Source organism: Amia ocellicauda, chromosome 20 (assembly GCF_036373705.1).
Source record: "Amia ocellicauda isolate fAmiCal2 chromosome 20, fAmiCal2.hap1, whole genome shotgun sequence".
In the NCBI taxonomy this organism is placed as follows: Eukaryota; Metazoa; Chordata; class Actinopteri; order Amiiformes; family Amiidae; genus Amia; species Amia ocellicauda.
This window is the reverse complement of record NC_089869.1, coordinates 14,756,700-14,766,475: the sequence shown is the minus strand read 5'-3', so window position 1 is coordinate 14,766,475 and position 9,776 is coordinate 14,756,700. Positions and strand designations below refer to the sequence as shown.

At 35.7% G+C, this 9,776-nt stretch overlaps 1 protein-coding gene across 2 annotated transcripts; it reads right to left on the bottom strand.

The window, feature by feature from the left end:
- Nucleotides 1–115: 115 nt before the first annotated feature.
- On the bottom strand, nucleotides 116–4,662 carry LOC136715818 (uncharacterized). Of its 2 annotated transcripts, XR_010805095.1 has the most exons (8): nucleotides 4,557–4,662; nucleotides 4,036–4,180; nucleotides 2,491–2,698; nucleotides 2,162–2,305; nucleotides 1,748–1,831; nucleotides 1,482–1,574; nucleotides 1,178–1,324; nucleotides 116–367 (listed from the first exon to the last, which is right to left on the bottom strand). XR_010805095.1 is itself a non-coding variant. In XM_066693194.1 (7 exons), the coding sequence occupies exons 2-7, from the start codon at nucleotides 4,113–4,115 to the stop codon at nucleotides 1,289–1,291; spliced, it is 645 nt and encodes a 214-aa protein (XP_066549291.1). In that variant the 5' UTR covers nucleotides 4,116–4,180; nucleotides 4,557–4,662; the 3' UTR covers nucleotides 116–1,288. The 2 variants fall into 2 exon arrangements, 1 of the variants encoding a protein (XP_066549291.1); XM_066693194.1 differs by having other exon boundaries at nucleotides 116–1,324.
- Nucleotides 4,663–9,776: the final 5,114 nt, after the last annotated feature.

Below are 9,776 nucleotides of genomic sequence, written 5' to 3'. Positions count from 1 at the left end.
ATACATCCAGTACTTAATATATTCAATCAAGGACAAACACAATATATGTTATTACATTACAATTCATATTATTTTAGCAAATAATATGTTACAACAATCAATCTGGAATGCTTTGATATGTAAAGATCAGTATAGATCTGCAAGAAATTGATTTTTAAATCTTAAACCTTTTCTTCAAAGTGAGAATGTTTTGTTCACATATTGTTTTGCCCTAAAACAATAATCTGACAGGGTTTTAGAGAGCTAAATCAAGTGGTGATTATGAAATAAAGATATCCAACAAATTAACCAGACCTTTTGAGAGGTAAAAAAAAATGTGCCTTAAAACAACAAGATATTTTGTAGCACCTATTGAATGATTGGCAGACTGGAGGTGGTACGATAAAAAGAGAGGGAGAGAGAGAGAGAGAGAGAGAGAGAGAGAGAGAGAGAGATTGTTGTTGAATGGCCCAAGGTGCGAGATACAGACCCCAGAGCTGTTACAGAAGTGGGCAGCACTGACCTCGTTCATAAAGCCCACGCTCGCTGTTTGCAACAATCACATCCTCCTGTTGCCATATGCATTGCATTGTAAAAGTACTAAGCACCATTTGTCCCACACAGATATGCAAGAATTATGTAAACACTTAGAAAAATTTAATAAGTTTTGTTTATAAGAAATGAATGAATAAATAAATTAGCATCAGGCACTATGGGGCATTGCAGATTGTGTATTATTCTGGTGTTTTACATTCCTGTTTCTGTATCGACTTCTGTGTTTAAAAGATCATCTAATCTTCTTGTATTATTTAAACAGGTCTCTTTTGTTTCTATTCATAAAGTCATACATTCATTTTGAATGAGGTGTTATTAAAGGGGTCTGTTAGGTTAATTAGTTAATTTAAAAGTAAGCAGAAGGCTTAAAGCAGTGAGGTTACGCTAATGTGAAATGTTAAATAAACAATCGCCAGTTTATAGAATTTAAGTGCAGAAATTTAGAACCATCAAAAGAAAAGTTAGAATGCATCACTGAATAGAAGTGGTCTGCAATAAATCCTTAAATAATTTAAAAAGTTTGCATTTTGAGATATATATTTCCTGGTTCCTAGATTATTTAAATACACTTAACTTGTATGACCAGAGACCTGACTTTTATTTATGATCAGGGTAGGTTGATTAAATCTATGGGTACACTTACCCTATTCTAGCAAAGCACCATGGGTAATTACAGCATGTCCTTGAGGATAAGCACCAGTACATGATTCATGTTTTTATTTGTGCTTTTTTGTCTTGATGTTTTGTTAATTATTCATATTTTTCTTATATTAAGCATTCTTCTGTGTTCCTGTAAAACAAACAAATACATAACAACATACATGCATACAGTCTGTGTAACAACAAGTCAATAACAACCGCTAAATGTAATACAAATATTTGTCTTGCAAATACATGGTCATGCATTGTAAGTCTGTTCATGTAGAATTAAATTAATTATTTAATACCGTCTGCATGTTTTCAAGAATGTGTTGATCCTCCTTTTGCAGAGCCCGGTGTTTGATTAAGGATTGATAGCAGCTTTCTTTCTCACGCTCGTACTGCAAGGTGTCAGAAAAACAAATGGCTTTCTTTACATTTTATTATTGATGAAGTGAGGCAGAAATATAAGTACGAAACACACCATAACTCCTTATCAATCATATTCCAGTTGCAACTGCTTTCATAATGCTCCATAAAACCTGTTACATTCAATGTCAGTGTATGGGTTTACCTTCTGTAGTTCTGATATCTCTTTCCTCAGCTGCAAAGTAAGGACTTCTTCACTCTTCTTAGCAGCCACCCAATTCCTCAGTAACTTTTAGAACAAAGACGAATAATAAGATAATAACTTATACATTTTAACAGTGACAATAAGGTGGATTCATAAAATAATTTAACTCTTTAAAGGTCTCAATAGTAGATGAAGTCAGACTGTTGGGGCTGCTTACCAAGTCTTTCCTGAAACCTTTTGATTGAGTTTATAATTAAAACATTGCAATGTAACAAAGCATCTGTATGGCATCTCAACAGTGAGATTCAGGAATGTTGAGAACACCGCCTAATTATCACTACTAATTTTGATGAAGCCAGTTTCTCTATTTTATCTGGCATCGCCAGTGTGTTACTCATAGACTGCACCATGTACTTGGTCTGAATTTTGCTTCCTGAGTCTGTCCAGTTGTGCCAGGAGATCATTGGTCCGGGTCTTCATCTTCTTTGATTTATACTCCGCTGAATGCATCTTGCTGGAGAGCTTGAACTCAGCTTCTTCAGCTCTGCTAACACATTTCTGTTTTAGATGAAGAATGGATGGCAACGCTATTAGAATACTTCAAAAATAATTCATGACAATTTATAATGTTTTACTGCAAAGGAAGAACATTGTGGAAGCATGGCAAACTTCAAGCTGAAATTGGTTAAATAAAAACATTTTGTCAAATCTAATATATAACATTTCTGCTTTAGCTTCCTCACCTCTATAAATTCAATGCCGTGTTTATGTTCCTTTGGGTTCCATTCTCTTGTGAATGACCGATCAGCCACTGCTTTCTGCTGTTGTCCTGATAAAGACGAACCCTTTTTTGATGGAAGATTCAGTCCTAAACCTCCCTTCACTAAATAAGGGTGCCTGTATTTTTTGGAATCCAAAAATCCATCTGGTCCACATTTGCGCTCATGTTCTCTAGCAAATAAGCACAAATGTTTTCAATTAGTGCAGGCCCATAATACAGCATTGTGCCATCAATAGAATACTTGTGTTTCTCTAACAATATGACTGTCAGAGGGTAGCCAGTAACATATTTCATATACCTTGGTAATTTGCTGATTGATTGCTGTCAGTGCATACTGCTCACTGATTTACATCGAACCGAGTTGGCCATGAACTCTGTATTCTTTCCTGATGTTTAGGGGAAAAGAAGTGATGTGTCTTTTGATGTTTGCTATGGAGTAAATTAAGCCTTCTCTTCCTTTGGGGTCAGATTGGCCAATATGGTTGCCAGCCAGTACAATGAAAAATAAGAATGAATACTTCCACCCTAACTGTAAGAGACGGAGGAGTGATGCATTGATGTGGTAAAGTCATTCAGAGAAGCAGTTTCTCAACCCTGTGATTTACAAGCCCATGGAAAGTGTAGAAATGATCTCAGCCTCCTTGTAAATCCAGTGACTGCTGGGTTCATAGAAAACACAGGCAGGACTTTTTTTTCAGATATAAAAATAGCTTGTGCATAATGTACTGCTGCTTCAAGAGAAAAAAAAAGACTTTACCTAGGATTGCAGTATGGCAGCTGCAAGCACTTTTATGCTGAAAAGCCTGCAAAATGTTCATTTTCTCCATAGTGATGATGCATGATCCGGTTGATGATGTTTTCAAAAGCTGATGGCCACATTAATGTTCAATTCTGTAACAATTTCCTTATTAAAGCTGCTGTGTTAATGTGTTAAGTGGTGGTGTAATTAAGACTAGGCTTGGGGCCCTGTTTTCATTTCAGAGGCTGGAATGAATCGGTTAAAAAGTTCAAGATTACGTTAAGGGCTATTTTGGAAAAAGGAACCCAAGGTAGAAATCAAACATAGCTCACACTGGGCTTTCCCACAAACCAGAGGCCTATGTATTGTCAACCAACACCAACAAATTACAAGGACAGCTGGAGGTTCGCTTACATATTAAGAATACAAATCTGAGGAATGAAGGGAATGTTTTGGGTTGTGTGTACGTCTTACTCCTGGATTTGTGTTTAAATGCAACTGCGGTGTTGCCTGAGTAGGTCTTAGGTTTGTCCGACTCCTGCAACCTCACAACTGAGATTGCTGAAAATAACTACTCAAGTTTCATGTTCTTCCCTTGCTATGGGCTCTCAGGTCTGAAGGTCTGAGGGGGAGTGTTGCCAAGATAATTTTTGAAAGTACACATACAATTTTGAATGGTTTGATACTAACCATCTATGCATACAGTTTATAGTCATGTAATACATTTAATCCATCACAATTTATGGATCCAAGACCACTGTTACTCACAGCAGAAAGTCTGCATATTCTTCAGACTTCGCTCCGCTGATCCTCGCTGCTTGCTGTATCACTCGGTATCGTTCACTCATTTTCTCCTTCCCTCATCAGTGTCAGATCCTTTTGTAGCATATGCTTTACATATGGTTGTTGTACGCTAAAAAGATCATTCATATAAAGAAAGGTAAATGGTTGAAGTCTGCCCCTGTATGAGTTTATTCTTTATAGACAGAAACATGTACACTTCGCAAAAGCTTTTTGTTTCAAAGACATACACATGATTGTAGTAGTAGTACAGCAACATTTAAAAGCAAGTTCCCTATTCGGACCATTTTAAAATAACATACATCATTATTTATTCACTTTCCGAAGTTTTTACATAGTCATTGGTAGGTTTACAGTATATCGTATGAGCTCCGTCTTGGGGAAGAACAAAAACAAACAGGAAAAGTTAGCTGACATACACAGTAGTTCCGCTTTCTTACATGTGTGCTGAAGAAAAGGAAAGGACAATAATAAAGAAATAGCCTTACCTCTGAAAAGGAATGATAATTTAATCAGAGCTGCAGTACAAGAGGGCAATCTAGTAGCGCTGCAGCTGGCTGCTCAGCTTGTGTGTTTGTTTTGGGTATTGTTCTTTGTGTGAGGCCCCTTGGCGTCGCTCTGGTGACAGCACAGTAACACACAGAAGAGCTATTCATACACTGCTGAATGGAGACTCCACTTTGCGGGCTTTACAATTAAAAAAACTAAAAAGTCAAGAAAAGCCTATCATGATAAGTGAAAGCTTCGATTCTAATTATCTTGGGGGGTTTTGTGCTATTTTTGGAGGGGGAAAAAACAACACATTTCAGGTTGTGGAAGAGGGAACCCAGACCACTTTTGTTGAAAAGACTTTCTGTAAGGTTTGTAATCTGTGTTTGTGAATTTACTTTTCTTGAGTATGCAGGACAATGCCACTGGCCAATGTTGGTATACATAACTCTTTATAACCTCAGGAGCACCACCGTGTTAGTTTAAATGGCTTCCGTCCTTTAAAACGGGGCCTTTTTTCAATTTCCTGTCGTAGATAGGGTGAAACCAACACCTTATTGAAGTCTATTCAATCTAGCCCAGAGGTAAAATGGGCAGGAGTCATATGGCCCTTTTGTTTGCTTTTTTCTGTTTCGAGTTAGTGATGATTTGTTTCTGCTTTACTTTCAATCACCTTAAATACAATATTAAGAGTATTTTAAGGAAATCTCTTCAAATTGATTGATTGATGACATGTGTATGAGTGAAATAAATCTGGAAGTCTATTGTGCAAAAGTCCTCTGGGGCCTTACTATCCATTTCTGTAGAAGACACGGTTGTATGAACACAAGAAATGCACTTACACAAGTCTTAAGCAAGAATTAAATAGCACACCTAAAGAAAACAAAATCCAAAAGAGCAATATGGATAATAAGTGGATTAAAACTCTCACTTTATGAGGTAAACTAATTGTAAAGTTGATTGATTTATGGCTGATATGTAGTGGCTTGGTGTATGTACACCTGCTGAGTCTTATATTTTCCAGACATAGACCTCAGTAGTGCTAAAGCCCAGAGAAAGCCCATTGATTTGTTTTCAGACAAATGTCTTGCTTGTTGTTGCATGAAAAATATTAAATATGTATTTCTTGGTACTGGTAATATTATCAGCTAAACGTACTTAACCACTCTTGTAAAATGTAATGTTTTCCTTTTATTTATTTATATTACATATTAGTGTTGGCAGATTGCTGCTGGATTTCAATTAATATGACATCCCTATTGTGAATACACATCAGAACCACTCCAGCACCCACAGCATCCTGGGTAATCCTGATAACTGTCATTAGTAGGAAACCACATGCTTGTTTTGTCATGTATATTTTGTTCTTATAAGCTGGCAAAGTGGAGGTGCATTTTGGGAACACACTCATAAAGCCACTCACCCTATAATGGCTGCCCAAACCTTTCCAGTGATTGACAGTTCTTGGCAGTATGTCTTGCCCTAATTGATACTAACAAGAAATGTAGCCAGTCAGGAGTTGGCTGCCAGCACATGCAATCACTTGACTGAAAGAAGCCAAGTCAATATTCTTTAATGTTTAACACACCACTGCTGTTGAAATGAAGGTAAAACACAATCTTCTTGATTTCAACAGCAATGTTATTGAAAACAAAAACAAATAAAATTGAAGGTATTCATCATTACAACAATATATTAAGACAATAGGCAACATGCATTTATCAAGGTATTTTCAAGGTTTCTGAATAGAACGGGCTTCAAAAATATGCCAATATATTTAAATCTTTGGTTTATAAGAAAGTGGTTTGCTACTACTGTAAGATAAAAATACAATGCTACCTAATATCATTACGTATATTTTTTTGTGAATCTTATAAGCGTGCTTCCTTTGCCAAAAACACTGTATTGCATTATTAACTGTAACATTAATCATAAGAAGGATTACAAAAACCAGCAAGATTGATTTGTATTTATTTTAAATGCATATAAATGTATAGGCACAGTGATTTAAATGTTAAGTCCACAGAAGACTTTGCTTTCACACTGTCCTCTGACTAATAATAAGAGTTAATTATTGGTTAGGTTGCTCTCAGGGTTACAATTCTTGGAACTCAGCGTTGCCTTTTGTGAAAGTGGCTTCTGGTTTATTGCACATCACACATTTCAGGCATGTTGTGTTGACCACCAACAGAAGTCTGTCAGGAACACACTGAGCTGTCACCAGGCCTTGTTAATGTCATCAAGCGTGACATCTAGAAAAGCTAAACCAGACTTGTGATCTGAAAACATAGCAAGTCACATTATGAACAAATCACCAAATTAAATATATAAAGAAACAACGTGTGAAAGGAAAGAGCTTCAGGAAATTAATAATATCTTTAATAATGGTTCTATCTGTGGCTGCGTTTTATCTTTTACCGTTCAATAGTACTCATTCCAGATTTCTGTCTTGGCTTTAGATGGTACTGTAGGCTAGGAAATATTGTTATCCTTGACATAGGTAACAGTGCTGCTGACAACAGTGAATTCAATATTGCAATACATTATTATCTTAAAGAGAAATACATAAATAAACCAGAGCATGACTGTAGTATAAATATATCTTTAATTATCTGTAACAGTTAAAACTTGTTTTGTTTGTGTATTCTTTCACAAGCTAATTTTAATCCAGATTGTTTAATTGAAAACAGTTTTTCCCCCCCCCATAGTCAATAAATATTAATGTATAAATGGAAACAGCTTGAGAAAATCAGCCTTTCATTTTGCTCTTGTTAGCAGTTACTGTGAGGGACAAGTCAGCCCTGTACACTAGACTGCTTTAAGTGCCATGTGTTAATTATGCATTTGGCTGGAGGAGAGATTGGGGCTTAGACAGTCAATTATATTGTAAGATTCTTCAATAAAATAATTTAGTTGTCAGATCTATACATTTGTATAACCATAAATATTGTCGTAACGTAAGGAGAGTATAAAAAAAATAACTACAGAGAACTCTTATCAAATAATTATATAAATATGATGAATGACAATAAACATCAACTTTTCTGTTTTAAAATGAAAAATGCAACCTTTTAATAACTTAAAAGATGTATTCTGGGGATTTATTATCTGCAAAAACAGTAATGGACTAAGTTGATAATAAATAAAACAGTTGTATTTTAAATTATTCAGCTATTTCAACATTACAAAAATCCAGCAATATAATATTTTTCTGACATTGTTCTGATTAAACAACATTATAATAAGATGTGGAAAAAACGCTTTGAAAATGTATAAAGACAATTAAAACTGAGAAATGAAGGAATTAATTTAAGTGACAGCAAGATCAGCTTCCTACACATTTAACTTCCCTAATAAATGGGAAATTTAGTCCAATGTATTCTAAGCACCTGCTTTCAATTATGTAACTTTACTGCCGTCCTTTAAATAAAAAAGAGAAAGAAATAAGTTTATCATTTAAGATGCTCCTAAATTAGAAAACTATTAAGCCGATTTTCAGACCCTCAGCTTTTCCGAGGAAGATCATTTGTCTTCATCAAACAGGGCTATCCTTGAACAACTCAGTAGAAACAGGTAATTGAAAAATGATAAGAAATGTGATTGTTAGGAGAGATAATAATTTATTACACCGAGCATGAGGAGCCTTGGGAGCCATTTGTATTCATTAATGTAAGTACAAATTACGGTTTCTAGATTAACATATGACTTTGATAGGCAGCAGGGTTGGGCTTCAGGAGACAAATCTGATGAGGCCTCTAATTCGGGTCACTTGTTCACAACAGATTAACTGTTAACTTAGTGCTAGAGGCCTGCTTTTTTACCTTCTCCATTCTGTGGCTGATTAGGGATGAGACATTCAAACTGATGGCTTTTCAGAGCAGAATCGGAGCTGAACGCAGGGCTCACAATTAAATTTACCATACATTGTCAAGGCTGGCCTTGATAATTGGAGTCAGGATTTGATGGTGGGAGATTAATTGTGACCGTAATACCACTTTACATATTAACACTTTCAGGCTTCTTGCTCTCAGTCGGAGCCTTAAAGTTGGTTTACAGCTCTGCAGAGTCGCCTATACACATTAAATGATTATATAAAATGGGAATAATAGAGATGTGAGAGTGTTTCTCCAATTCTGATTGCATTGTGTAGATGGTGTGCTTATTTCCTTTTTCTAATACCCCCTTTAAAACAAATACATTGAATTTAAGTCCTTGTAGGGATGTGGTGGATAGTTTAGATTCATACCAGCGAACCCACATGCAGATTAGTTTAGACATTTAGGCTTAAACCTGACACTGAGCAAAACACAACAATTTTACTGAAGAAGTAGCATAGGATTAAAATATTGATCTTGAAAAAGTCTTGTAAATGTACTTCCTGAGATAATCTTGTCTGGTCTGATGAGATACTGATGAGTTGTAAGAACCTAATCACTCTACCACCCGTCACAACCTAATGACGAGTGAGATAATTTGCCTTTTTTCCCCTATTTTGTTGTTTGTTGGTGTGCATGTTTTTTTTTTATCATTGTTTTGCTTACTACACAAGATACTGAATCGCTGCACATACAGGGCAGGCATCTGGTTTAACAGCAATGACCACACACATTTCTTTGCAGGACTATGTAATTTATTTGACATTTGATAAAAGAAGACACAGAACTAGGTCACTGTCACAACGATAACGTCAAACCGGGACGGCCGCTCACTTTTTCACTATCACGGCTGTCATTAATGAAAGGAAAAGCTGAATTATTGAGTGTTCCAATATCGCAGGATTTTAAATTACCCCTAACACACTCTGTCATAGTGGAAAGTGAGTAACTTTATCAGATGGGTGCTGCCATAGGTCATTTATCATCATAGTGACAAGTGACAAGTTCACTTCTGTAGACTGAAACTGGAACCAGTGAGAAAATAATACCGAGCACAGCATTTCGTATCAAGCTGCTGTAATGAAAAGAGTTTAGTGTTGCCAGTATGGAATCATTTAAATGAACGCTTGTCTTGTATAAATTACCCAGATTTTGGAAATGAGTTCCTGTAAATGTGTTTACTATTAAGATCACAATGTAATGATTGGGAGCTTAACTTCTGAATTATTATGATATAAAACTGAACAAATAGTGACATATTTTCTGAGGTGAAAAAAGAGAAAGTTAAGAAAAGAGTCAGGTATACTTAGGTACGAGTCACCTTTCATTTCCGAGATCACTGTA